Raw genomic sequence first — 14767 nt, forward strand, 5'->3', positions numbered from 1 at the left:
AATATTGACCTCTTGCATGTTGCATGAATCCAATTCAGGCTTTGCCTTCTTTTGTTAATATGTACCCGAGAGAGACTTACAGAATATTCATTGCACAGTTCAAAGTCCAACTTTGAATTGTATTTAGCTGATATAAAGCTCATAACTTCTGGGTTCTGATGCTCAATGTGTATTGCATGTGGACATATTCCCATGGCTTATATGCTTTATAATCAAAGGCCTCTGGGTTTAATACCTCTCTATGGAGAAGTGCTAGTCTTGTTGCTTTGTAAACAAGAGGCCCCCAGGTCTGAAACCTGGTAGAGTGTGTGTGCCTCCCCTGATGGCAAAGTGTTGGTATTATTGCTTTGTAATCAAGAGGCTCTGGGTTTGAACCCTGGTAAAATGTGTAAGATTGAAATACATGTGTCAGAATAATATCCCCACATGTGAGATTTTGAGAATATTTACTGCTAGCTGATATACAGCTGAGGTTTGAAACCTGGTAAAGTGTGTTATACAACAGCATAAAAGGAAAAAATTATTTTATATTCGGGATCACCAGAGCATAGTTTCTGCTGTTGTCTGGGTATAAAAGCACCAGCTCAGCCACTAACTGCTGTTATAATTGTTTTGGCATATTGTCCATAGTTCTGTTTTTTGGACCAAGAAATTTTATAAAAACAAACAACAAAAAATGCCAAATCAAAAATATTGCAATCAATGCAATAAAAATATATCTAGTTCTAATTGGTCTAGGCATTGCCATATTTTTAACCCTAAGAAATGGAGAAAGGCCACAAAAATGTGTCCAAGATGCCATAAAATATTAAGCAAGGCATATTACAAAATGCATAAGTGTAATTCTTATGTACAGTCATCAATATTGCCCTCACAACCATCTACATCTGGTCTGAAAAGGAAGCATGAAGCACCTGTTAATGCTGGACCGGCAAAGCAGCCACGCTATGCACCACCTATCCATAGCACTTTTAATGGCCAATTAAGGGATTACCCGTTTGTATCAGAGCCAAGATGTGGTATTAAGAATTTTTTGAACAGTATAAATCCTGATGTGCAGGCAATTCTAAAAGTAGAAAATGGCTCTTATAAGCTGTCTCTCAAATTGTTTACACAATATAAGAAACCAAATGGCACAAAATTTACACAGCCCCACATAACAGAAACTGTACCTGTATATTCAAATGCAAATTTAGACAAAATAATAAGCAGTTTGATAGATCAATTGAATATTAAACACTCTGAATTTGCTGGAAAAGAGTCTGGATGGAGCCTATGCGGTTATCCACACAAGTTATATGTTAATATTTCTGAATTCAGCCCATTACAAGGATCTACATATTTGCCATTACCTGCCAATATTAAAAACAAAAGAGCCGTGGTTAATATAAAAAATAATGATGAGAAATGCTTTTTGTGGTGTATTTTAGCTGCTTTGTATCCAGTTTCAAGCCATCCTGAGAGAATAACTTATTATAAACAACATGAAAATAATTTTTATGAAGCAATAGAGGGTTTAGAATATCCAATGTCTGTTCAGAATATTGATAAATTTGAAAAAAAAAAAGGCCAGGAATATCAATGGTAAACAATTATCTATTAATGTATTTATTTGTTCTACTGGCCGTGGCAATTGCTTGATAGCACCTCTCAGAATCAGTACATTTGATGATGATTCTGCTGTTCCGATTGATCTGCTCTTAATTGAAGGGGATGACACATATCATTACACTCTGATACATAATCTTGAAGCTTTAGTCAGAACACAACTAGACAAATTTAATAGAATATACAAGTTGTGCAGAAGATGTTTAACTGTATTTGATGGTAGAAAAATGGTGAATGGGGTTCGGGAAGTGAATGCAGAAATTGCTAAAAACAAATTAATTGAACATTTAAAATACTGTGGCAACTATAAACCTGTTCATATGGTGATGTCAATGCCAAGTGAAAATGCAAAATTCAAAAAGTTTGAAGCCTTGTTGGAACACCCAGCATATATAGTCTGTGATTTTGAATCAAAACTCAAACCTCTTGCATTCTGTAGCCCAGATCCTGAGGAATCTTCAATTACATCATATCAATTACATGAACCCTCCAGTTTTTGTTATGTGGTTGTACAGGATGGGGTTGTTAGTAAAGAAGATTTATACACAGGAGCAGATGCCATCAAAGAATTTGCACATAGAATAGAAAATGAGTGCCATGACATAGCATCTAATATCTTATTAAAATCAAAACCTATGTTGCCTTTAACAGAGGATCAGATTGAAGATTTCAACAATGCAGAAAAATGCCCGGTATGTGATTCTGAATTTTCAGATATAAATATCAAGGTGAAACACCATTCTCATACAGATGGTAAATTCTTAATAGCCCTGTGTAATAGCTGTAATATTAAGATCCAGAGACCAAAATTTGTCCCCATATATTGCCATGGAGCATCCAATTATGATTTTCATCATTTGATCAGGTACGAGGGGTTTGACAAGGAGAATTTAAATATTTTAGCAGAAAATGATGAGAAATATATTGCTATTAGCAAAATAATTAAAGTTAATGGTGTTCCTATTCACTTAAGATTTCTTGATTCATACAGAATTCTGTCTGCTAGCCTGGCTACACTGGCCACTCAATTATCTGATGATCAATTCAAAATCACATGTGCTTTGTTTCCAAATCAGGACCTGAAATTAATTAGGCGGAAGGGTGTATATCCATATGACTATGTTACAGATTTTTCTACATTTGATGAGTGTGCTCTGCCACCGCAACAAGAGTTTTACAGCAAAATCAGAGGAACTGGAATCACTGATGAAGATTATCACCATGCCCAATTGATGTGGAACAATTTAAAATGCCAGACATTTGGTGATTATCACAAAGCATATTTAAAACTTGATGTGACCCTCTTAGCTGATATACTTCAGGCATTCAGAAAATCTTCCATGAAAAATTATAAGCTGGATCCAATGTATTTTTACAGTGCTCCGGGGCTAGCATGGTCTGCAATGTTTTTGAACACTAAAATGCAATTGGATCTGATCCAGGATCAAGATATGTACCTGTTTATTGAGCAATGTATAAGAGGGGGCATGGTGCAATGTTCTCAGAGATATGCCAGAGCAAATAACAAATATATTCCTGATTATGATCCAGCACTGCCATCAAATTATATACTGTATGTAGATGCCAACAGCCTCTATGGTTATGCTATGATGGATAAATTGCCATATGCAGGGCTTGAGTGGGTTGAAGATTTCAAGATTGAAGATCTTAAGGATTTTGATGACAGTAACTATGGCCTCTTCTTAGAGGTTGATCTGACAATTCCAGATAATTTACACAACAAATTTTCTGATCTGCCCCCAATTCCTGAGGTTGAGTGCTCACCTGGCTCTAAACAGAAGAAATTGATGATGACTCTGGAGCCAAAACAGGATTATGTCATATATTACAAAAACCTCCAGTTCCTGATGCATCATGGTGTTCAAGTGAGCACAGTTGGCAAAGTTTTGAGGTTCAGGCACTCAAGATGGTTGAAACCATATATTGATACAAACACAGAGCTTCGAACATCTGCAATGAGCCAATTTGATAAGACCTTGTTTAAATTGATGGTCAATTCAGTGTATGGCAAAACAATTGAAAATGTCAGAAAATATACTGATGTTAAAATAATTACTGACCCCAGCCGGAGCAAAAAATTGATAGCAAAGCCCAACTTCAATTACAGAAGAATTTATGATGAGAATATGGCACTTTTTAATATGAAAAAAACAAAAATTAAGTTTGATAAGCCTATTTATGTAGGGGCTGTGATATTGGAATTGGCCAAATTACACATGTTAAAATTGTATTATGATGTGCTGAAACCTTTTTATGGTGATTGTGTAAAATTGATGTACATGGACACAGATAGTTTTGTTCTTGATATTCAAACAGAAGATGTTTATCAAGATATAGCACAGCCTGAATTGTTTAAATATTTTGATACCACTGAACATGCAAAAATTCAACCCCACAACAAAAAGGTGCCTGGCAAGTTAAAAGATGAGACACTTGGTGATGTTATTGCGGCATTTGCTGGGTTAAGGGCCAAGATGTACAGTTTTGAAACATGTAGTGGTGCTATTGCAAAAAAAGCCAAGGGCATTGGCAGAGTGACTGTAGACAAAGAGCTTGAATTTGAAGATTACAAAAATTGCCTCAAATCATGTAGCACAATCAGAACATCAGAATCCAGAATTCAGAGTGTGGATCACTTGTTGACTAGCAATATTGTAAGAAAAGTAGCTCTGGACCCACATGATGATAAGAGATGCATTTTATCATGTGGCATACATACTCTACCATGGGGTCATTGTGATTTGAAAAGTGGTAATCAATGCCCAATTACAGAGCATGATTTGAAATAAATAAACATGCCTATGAACTTATTTGGGTTCAAAAAACAGGTTATTATGGACCTGCCAACACCACAACCCTCTTCTGATATAATATCTAAACTAAGTGCTTTGTTAATTATTCATCTGAACAGCATACTTACAGATGTTGATGATAAAACAGGTAAAACATTGTACATATTTAACAATAATTTAAATCATTACCAATTACCTGTAGGTGGTCAATTGCAATTTATTACAACTCCTGAGGGTAATGTCAAGATTTCAGTAGGGAGAAATATTTACAGGATAAAGCACTCAAACATGATTTCTGGCACTGTATATACTGTTTCTGCTGGTGACTGTTTATATATTGAGGTCCCAGGATTCTATGACAAGCTTATACCTTTTTTTATAGAATTAAGAATTAGATATTCAATAATAAATAACCGCTAAAACAAAAATGCCTAATGATATATTTGGCCATACAAGACATGAAGATCACAGTGATGAGATTTTGATGCTTGATGTCAGAGTCAAGAAATTAAGAAGTGATTTACAAGCTTTACAAACCACACTCAATGCCAGTCTTCAATTAGAAATTACAAATTTACAATCACAATGCATGGACCCTCTTCTTAAAATTGATTCTGAACTCAAATTGCTGCTTCAGAAATATACTGATTTGGCCACATTGGATAATTTTCAAAGTTTAGGAGAAGCTGTAGCAGCGCTTCAAGCCAAATTTAAGACCCAGGCTACCAACTCTGAGCAATTGAAACAACAATTGGAAGAGCAGATAAATAATGTCCGGACACAGCTCCAAACAATTGTCAAAAGCATAAAATCACAAGAAGATTTTGATCTAGTGATTTCCACTCTAAAGGAACAGAGCAGTTTCCCCTACTCTTTCGCTCCGCACTATTGCCCCTCAAGCCTTGAACACCAAGAGAAAGTGAACTGTCATTGACCCCCCTCCTCCAGCGTTTACACCCAATCACTGCTAGTGACAAGACCCATAGGTCTCAACTCTTTCATATGACCGTGTAGGACAGTGATACCGCGACAAAGAGAAAATAAAAAAAAAGAGTAGGGGCGAATTGGCGATGAATTCTGGTAGTGTCAATGGGATCTTCGTTCATAGCTTGGGGACTTGATTCTACATGTGTATGCCTTAGCGAGTTATACCATAGAATAGTCAGGTTATAGAAGGGGAAGCTTTATTTAAACCTCGCTGCACTTGGAAATTGCTGTTCCGTAGGTGGTCAACAGATGGCGCGGCGGTCTACTTTTGCCGTTTCCAGCACAAATTGGGGGAGAGCTCCTTCGGTGACAGTCACGGTGGTTCCAAACTTCCTTATTGGTCAGATCTCTTGTACCCCACGAAGCCGGTTACTAATGGCAGAGGCTCCTTTCCAGAATCATTGTTAGCTTAGGGGTGGGGGGGGGGTTGCGATGCGTGCCAGCCACCACAAAACTCTTTCCAATCTTTTCGTGAAAGTAAGGTTGCCCTTGCCTTTCCTGTGTAATTGGTAACAGCTTCTCTGAGTGCTTATTTGAAGGCGAAATTGGTAATGTAGGGATTTTCAACTGGCGCCTGAATTTTCAAATTCAGTTCTCAAAAACTTTTATTTTAGTTTTATTAGCCGACTACCTCCCCCAACTGATGTTCTTAGGTTCAAAAGCGTTAAAAGAAAAAAATCCGGCTTACTCCATCCGAATATAGGTTACAGAATCTCAGAGCAATGCAGTGGCGGCTGGCCAAGTGCAACAAGTGCAGATGTTTTCACCTAATTTTGAAATTAATATTGACATCTTTCATTTGCTTGTTAAATTAAACTATTTCCCAGCAGAACGCACACGATAATACTCAAATAATACGCCGCTCGGCGCTACGCACTTGAAGAGTTCGTCGTAGCTTAAACAAACCAAGAGCAGACGCCGCCAGGTTGCGGAAGACTTTAGCCGGTTGTCATGGCAACGGTGACGTCACCTATCGTTGGAATTGAACGGGTGTCGCCATCTAGGTGCAGCAGTTCTCTCGTCGACAGAAAACATTGCATCCAGTGGTTGTGGCAAAATCGTTGCGTTCTGGCGAGATCTTGTTCCGCGTGTGTGTTTCGCGTTTCCTATCGTGTGTTGTGTTCATGTGTTGAGCTGTGGTTTGTACAATGAACCCAGTAAATGACTTAGTGTGTAATTTGTTGCAGACATCATTTTCCAGATGGACGGATGAAGACAAAAAAGACGTTTTAAATTGTGGGGGGCCCACTGACACTTACTATTTGTTTTTCATTGCCTATAAAATTACTTCTTCACCTGTTATTTTAGGCACGAGCCGCTACTGGAGCAATGTCAATAGTAGTCTACAATCCCACCCACGCATACAAAATACAACAGATATCCTTCCCTCGTAAATTGCGACGAGGCGCACAAAAGAACCCGAGGAGAGCACACCGCGTAACAACTCACACGCACCTCTATTTGAACCTTAACTGACTGAAAGATAATCGTTCACAAACATTCAACCGCTGTTTCTGGCCCTTATTACATTTTGACATTAGGTTCATTTCTCTCCTTAACTGCATGGAAAATGAACCTTATGTACCTAGGGTGCGTTCCGAAAGTCATAACGAAACGCACAAAAGTAACTGGTCTCGTGAACCTGGTGAAACCAGTTATTTTACAGACTTATGGGACGCTCTAGACGCCAGCGCAGGCGCAGCGCTTTGTTTATAAAAAATTTCCGCTTGGCGTCCAGCGGAAGGCATTTCCTTCTGACAGAAATAAACTCTACTGCGGATACTGTTACTCATTTTAATCACATTGTAAGAACAGTTGAGGCACACTCATCTTGTGCATGTTGCTTCATAACGCTCTCTGTTAAAATTATAATACAATTCCCGAACTAGTGCAGTTTGAAGCCACCATGCACCCGCGTTGTCTGCAGGTAGCAGACGATTCTCACCATAGACAATTCTCACTGAACAAACCAACCTCCTGGCTCGTGTGTTTGGTGAATCTCGTTCTTTCACGAGACGAACGGAATACGACTTTTGGGACAGCATAATGAACCTCACGAAACGCACGGAAGCACTTATGGAACGGCCAGTTGCCATAAGTCGTTAAACTCGTGCGACTTTCGGAACGGGCCCCTAATAGATTTGGACCATACGATTTCATTCATTCCAATCACTCGATTCGGCAACTATGAATCGGATACTCTTTCTTTGCTACAGGGCCTTGAATAACGTAGTGTGGAAAACGACCCAAGAAACTAGTTCCCGAGACGGAGGAAAACATAGATGGCAGTGCGATCAGTACGAGTGCTAATTTTCTTATGAAAGTAATGCGGCTTAGTTAGTTTTTGGAATATATTGTGTAGATTTGTTTGTCTTGAAATGTGGTACGTGAATTGATGGAAACAGTTGTATTTGTGGAGTGATTTGCAGTCACGAAACAGCATTAATTTGGAAAGAAAAGTAAAATAAAATTAATAAATAAATAGCATGCGTAACACAAGAAGAAACGTCGCAAAGTGATTCCGGACGTCAGGTGTTGGGTTGTGTACTAGAGTTTAATTTTCTATGTTATTAGAATATAAATAGTATCCTGAGAGATATTTCATACCGAGGCGACAAACCACAAGTGTCGCTTGGAAGCGAGCAGTCCGTAATCAATGCAGCCTTTCGAACCGTAGGGACACAAGCTCTGACTGCACCGTTTCCTCAAGTAGATTTTAGACCAAAGCGACACGCGACAAACGATACGAGGATTTCACACCAAAGTGACACGGGTCCATCGGTCCAGAACTTTCATACCGAAGCGACACATCAGGAGCAACATTTCACATCGTAGCGGTATGACCGGAAGCACAGGCCGGTTGGTAAAATCTTCAAGCGAAAAGTGTCGCTTGCCGCTTGTTGCTTTGGTGAGCAATCTCACTAAAGCAAGACACTCATTGCATCGCGTATGCGCGAACAACAAACCACGGCAACATGTTGCAAGGTATTGAGGAAATGTCCCAGTTTGAGCGACGCAGAAGCGACAAAGCGACACGTGTGGCTTATCGTGTCGCCTAGATCTCTTGTTGTAATGTGCGGTTTATCGTGTTGCCTATCTGTTGTTTGCACAATTAGCAGCAAACGCTTGCAAATAGACTGAAGGCACCATGTCGCTTGTCACTTAGTTGGGAACTCTCCCTGTAGCGCGTCGCTTCGGTTTGAGCACCCTTCCTTTAAGGAGCTTTCCGACCGAAGTAACAAGTAGCACGCGAATACGCCATATGAACGTGTCGTTTGCTGTTTGGGCCCTCATGTGCAATGAATGCTATTTTAGAGTCTGGAAGTGTGTGTCACTAGTGTGACAGTGTGAACATCCCGTGTCGCTTGTCCCATTGGTTTGAAAGTTTCCTTACACTCATGTCGATGGCACTAAGAAAGTTTTGTGGGGTTCCCCTTGTCGTTTCATGCAATCATCATCATCGCCGCGATTAGTGTAAAGCGGAAGAAAAGAGACAGTAAATATCCAAAATACAAATGTTTCAGTGTGTATATCTTTACAAGAAATGGTGATGATGATAATAATAGTGAACCTAATTCATACACAAAAATTTAGTTGCCAAGAGCATTCCACGCGTATTTTTTCTCCCGTATTATTAACGAAAGTATGACGATAACAGGACTTTTTCGACTGTCTAGAATGTTCGTTAATATCTTCGCGACCACTGTATCAAATATCATAGCAATTATCACATTCATAGAAATGCTTCATGTAAAAGAATCAGACGTTGCAGCGAAAACTCCATTTACTTCCATTATAAGCAGACGAATATCAAGCACCGGGACCAACACCAGCGCCTCTAGCGATATCCTTTCTGAGTGGAGCCTGCCAGAGGGGCCAAAACCGTGCCGTTTTCCACACTACGTTATTCAAGGCGCTGTATCGTTGCTGAAGCCGATTAGGTCAACCGATTAATAGGTTACAATACGGCTACGGCAGTTTGAAATGTTCTCAGAATAATCGAGGATTGATAAAAAAGATCGAATATCTCGAATTATTGAAATAATCGAACTAATCGATTATTTTACTCGATTATGCCCATCACTAGCATGGACAGCCACTCGACTCGACTGTCCTGACTACTGGAGCGAGTAGTGCTCTCACCAGTTATTTTCACGTAGCTCGCTTTACCCTACTCGCTCCAGCTACTTGAACAATGTAAACCAGGGCATGTTGGAGCTTCAACTTGTTTTTTGACGTCAGAAGTAGAACTGCGGGACGGAAAGGTAAGCCCTATGAAAAAAAAAAAAAAAAAGGCGACGCGATTCGGTTGTGGGCAATTTAACTAATTTCCTTCACCAATTTGTCCATGGTCGTAATACTTGTCCATAACGGGAACGAGATAACGAAAATCTGATCAGTACAAATTATTTTGTGTGAATTATATCATTCCTTCAGAATTAGATACAACGTATATTGGTTTAGTTTGTTTTATTGTAGCCATTTATTTCTTCGAGCGAATATCCTCTCTCTGTACTTCAGTCATGGACTAAACTAGCAAGTTTGTAAAACGGTATTGAAGAAATGAAGATGTCTGGAAAACATAAGCATAGACATACAAGAGTCAAAGTTGCACCAGCGTTTTGTTTTAAATATGTTGCAGCCCTATAAGCATCGTTTACACACATACATATATACTGAAGTAAAATTAATCTACTTCATTTCATTGCAAACCTGTGTCTATTGAAGAGGAGCGTAGATGTTGACCTCAATTTTTAATCGTGTGACAGGTTTCTTTTATGGGTTTATTGGTAAACAATCACGAAAAAGACACTTGTATAATTATGAAGTCAGCGACGATGATGATGATGCTGTGCCACAGAAGAAAATGCGTTATTCAGATAAAGCTACAATACAAGAAGGTGAAGTACGAAGTTTGAATGCTGTGGCTGCTACAAGCAAAGGATCACAGTACTCGTATAATGCTGTAATGAATAGTGTTGACATTGAAGAAGAAAATGCATTTTCCCTCAGTTGGGGGACTCGAACATCAAATTTCGCGTTCTATGTAAAGTGCTCGAAGAAGTTGCTGCCAAATAATATGGAAGAGAAACAGAATTCGTGTGCACGCCGTTCTCTGTTGCGTGCAAATGGTAATGGTGGTACTCATAGTGTTGTGAAAGAGAAATCGTCTACCGATAGTAAAATCTGCCTCGACAAGAATAAATACAGCAAGCCTGAGTCAAAATCTAAATTCCAGTCCTATTCTGAAAATAAGAAATGTGCAGAAAATAATTTTTGTTCAAGGCATCGGACTCGTTCATATGAGCTTTTGAGTGCTCTAGATATAGGCTGTCAGGTAAACGACGAGCAAACTTACGAAAAATTACTTCGAATGCAAGTCAGACCTAGAAGTAATTCTTTAATTCCTAATTCGAAAAGGGCACTTTTTTTACAAGATAAGCAAAAGAGGTGTGTTTGTGGGAGAAATGTTGATGTGGGTACATCCTCTCAGAATAATATTCATACAGGTGTTAAAAGTTCTATTTGCACAAGAAGTACTACTAAGTGCAATAACTTTCTGCCCAATAAATATTTTAAAGGGACGGTGGATGTCTTGAAGACAGCTGATGATGTGCAGTGTCCAAAGTGGATACCAGTTCAAAGGGAGGAGGAAGTGCAATGTGTAGGTGTAAAAACAAGTATTGGTGGAGCAGAGCAGCAGAACATGATTAATGGCAGAGGAAGGAAGAGTCTAGGAAGGGGACAAGTGAAAATTAATGAGGATGATATTGAAATTATACATCATTCAAAAACGAAGAGTATAAGAGAAATACAGCAGCCAAGCAAAGAAAGGCAAGCAGCAGTTCCAACCAACAAGTCTGCAACAAACAGTGGTATTAAATCCACAGCATGTAGTAGAAAGAAGCAGAATACAGCACAAGGAAAATACAAAGATGATGTGGAAATACTGATTCATGAAAGTAGCATAAAAAATAAAGATAAAGGTAAAACAAATATAGATATTATTGATATATCTGACGAGGACTCTGGTGAAGATATACAATCTCTCCCACGTCAACCAGGAAAAGCATATGAAAATACTAGAAGATCTGCTCGTAGGAGTAATGTATCGAAGAGGAAAAGTAAGTCTGACTGCAGTTTTACTGAACAGTTATTTCAATATTTGACTGTAAGTGATAGCGATGATGAAACAGAAGTTGAAGTAACTCATATAAGAAAGGATGTTAACACTCCTAAAGGTTTTCCTGAATTAAGTGCAAAAATGCTACGGAAAATAAACGAGGCCTTAGTTCGTAAGCCAGAAGAAGAGATTTTAGCATCTGCTTTCAGTATTCATATCAGGAGAAAAGATATACATACTTTATCAGGTTTGAATTGGCTTAATGATCAAATTATTAATTTTTACATGAACCTGCTGATGGAAAGAGGACAATCTAGAGAGTATCTTTCAGTTTATGCCTTTAACACATTCTTCTTTACAAGACTGAAGGCTTCAAGGTATCAAGGTGTTCGAAGATGGACTAAAAAAGTTGACATTTTTGCTTCGGATATGTTGATTGTTCCAATTCATGATAAGATTCATTGGTGTTTGTGTGCAGTTGATTTTCGAAAGAAAACTGTATGCTTTTATGACAGTATGGGAACAAATAAGAAAGAATTTGTGAATTTAATCTTTGAATACTTGAAACAAGAAATGATTGATAAGAAGAAACAGGAGTTTGATTCAAATGGTTGGAAGCTCGCCATTGCAAAAAACATTCCATGCCAAATGAATGGTTCCGACTGTGGTGTTTTCACCTGCACATTTGCAGAGTACCTTACTAGGGAAGCTAACATGAATTTCACCCAGCAGAATATGCAGTATTTCAGATGGAAGATGGTTTGGGAGATCATATCCTGTAAACTACTGTTGTAGAATGTTATGATATTGTGTGTGTGCGTGCAATTCCCACTAAGTATAAAAAAGAAGAAAAAACCTGGAAATTGAATTAATACGACTAAGTGATGCACAGACATTGAATTTGGAAACCACTTGAAGGAGTATCTTATTAAAGAATAATCAGTGATTATGAGAAAACATACTTGTTTTACTTTAGAACATTCATTAAAAGTGACTATAATGCTTCCCAGCTTTTAAAGTTGAGAAAAGAATTTAGTTTTCCATGTGGCAGAGCATATGTTGAATGAAGATTGTGCTGAATTTGTGTTGAGAAGCCATTGTGTATTGTGAACTAACTACCCAACCTGCTCCAAAACAAGGTAGGTGTATTTATTTTTTGAACGTAATAATTAAGTCCTGAATTTTTAGGTAGCATTTATGGTACCCCTGACAAGGGTAGAATAGAATAGAATACTTTATTAGTCATTAGACAACATGATTGCAATAGACTTTGGCATAATAAGTATATAAATACTAATATAAAAAATTACAAAAGAAAAGAACATTAAAAATACATATTAAAATATTACACATTCAACAATACAGTGTGCAAATTAAACTACATGTTTTATTACAGCGAAAGCAATTGGAAAATAGTACTCTATTTTCATTACAATACAAGTCATGTACAAAAACCCATTTTACAGCTCTGTGATGCATTATGAGTAGACATTTACATTTTACAGGCCCTGATGGAAGTGTTCTTCAAATTCCATGACACTATATATACAATATCGTACTAATATATTATTAATGGGTTTAGAAAACTGCTTGTTTTCTAAATTACGTATAGAAGCTGGTAGCAAATTGAATAATCTCATTCCATTATGTTTAAAATTTTGTTGAGTCTTGCATAGTCTAGCATATGGCATTTCTATATTCAGATTGTGCCTTGTATTATAGTCATGTACATTAGAACACAACCTAAAACTGGGGAGGTTTTCCTTTATGTACATTAAACTATGATAAATATTTATAGAGGGCACTGTCATAATACAGTATTCCTTAAAGAATTCCCTACATGACTCCATATCCTGTACTCCTTTAATACAACGTATAGCCTTCTTTTGCCATTTAAAGACTTCCTTTGCACCTGTAGAGTTTCCCCATAGTAAATTTCCATACAGTAAGTGTGAATGGAAAAGAGCGTAGTACACAGAGATCATCATTTCCTCACTTACAGACCTTTTTAATTTCCGCAATACATACTGTATAAGACACGGGCAAGTTTCTTACATAGTTCCTGGGTATGAATTGACCAATTTAATTTTGTATATAAATATATGCCAAGCAATTTTACATAATCCTGATTATTTAAGGTGCATGGTGGGTTATTTAAGTAGAAAAAGTGAGTTTCTGTTTTTGTCGTATTTAACACCAAGCTATTTGTTTTAAACCATAAAGAGGAAGCATTTAACATTTCTTTATTTTTGATACTAAGGTTAAGAATACTATGATCATTTGTAATAAAGGTAGTGTCATCAGCATAGATAGCTGTTCTATACGGTAGGTAATTAGGTAGGTGATTGATATAAACTAAAAACAAAAATGGACCTAATACTGATCCTTGGGGGACACCAGACAAAACGTCTAGCTCATCAGATTTCTTACTATTAAATTTTACTATCTGTCGCCGATTATTGAGATAAGAATTAAGAAGGGATAGTTCGATACCCTTTATTTCATAATACTATAGGTTTTTTTTAACAAGATTTCATGCACAACTGTATCAAAGGTCTTACTTAAATCTATCAAAGTAGTACATGTATATGAGCCAGACCCGAAACCATTAATTATCTCATTTACGACCGTCTGTACCGCATTAATAGTAGATAACCCCGATCTGAATCCAAAGTGGGCTACATTAATAAGTGAATTCTGTTCAAAATAAGGGGTCAATTGCTTTTTTACACAGTACTCTTATATTTTAGAAAACACTGGAAAAAGGGATATAGGCCGGTAGTTACCAGGGTTATCTCTATCATCCCTTTTGTGGATATGGACTGTTATAGATATTTTTAGGTTATCAGGAAAAATACCATCATTTAATGTCCCATTAATAAGATATGTAATTGGAAGTGCTATTATGTCAATTATATGCTTTATAATAAATGTTGATAGACCAAAAAAATCTTCACTATAGGAATTTTTAATTTTTGACACAATAATTAAAATTTCATCCGTACTAATCTGTGTCCACTTAAAATTTATATGATTAAGTTGTGGGAAACTTTGCCTGCGAAGATAGCCATTAAGGTCATTGTTGACATTTTTTTCATAGTTCACAGGAATTTTGTTTAAATGTTCTTGATTGTTTATAAAGAAACTATTAAACTCATTGGGTGTGATACTTGGCAACTTTGTTTCGCCCGTTATCTTAATTTCCTTTTTGATTATTGACCAGGCAGCTTTGCAT

The 14767-nt window shown here is 37.4% G+C and overlaps 2 protein-coding genes across 3 annotated transcripts in view; both read left to right on the top strand.

Moving 5' to 3' along the window:
- The first annotated feature begins 9503 nt into the window (after positions 1–9503).
- LOC145991095 (RCC1 domain-containing protein 1) overlaps positions 9504–14767 on the top strand; it is a 55564-nt gene continuing 50300 nt past the window's right edge. The window contains exon 1 of the mRNA XM_083126832.1: positions 9504–9673. The gene's annotated coding sequence lies outside the window, so the exon portion shown is untranslated. The remainder of the gene's footprint in view (positions 9674–14767) is intronic.
- The window catches only part of LOC145991094 (short-chain dehydrogenase/reductase family 42E member 1-like), a 28494-nt gene continuing 23647 nt past the window's right edge, over positions 9921–14767 (top strand). The window contains exon 1 of one of the 2 annotated variants that reach the window (XM_083126829.1): positions 9921–12671. In XM_083126829.1, the coding sequence (XP_082982955.1) occupies positions 10147–12327 (2181 nt within the window). In that variant the 5' untranslated portion in view covers positions 9921–10146 and the 3' untranslated portion in view covers positions 12328–12671. The remainder of the gene's footprint in view (positions 12672–14767) is intronic. The other variant, XM_083126830.1, reaches the window with a different exon arrangement.

This window comes from Lepisma saccharinum, chromosome 8, assembly GCF_977018435.1.
Source record: "Lepisma saccharinum chromosome 8, izLepSacc3.1, whole genome shotgun sequence".
NCBI lineage: Eukaryota > Metazoa > Arthropoda > Insecta > Zygentoma > Lepismatidae > Lepisma > Lepisma saccharinum.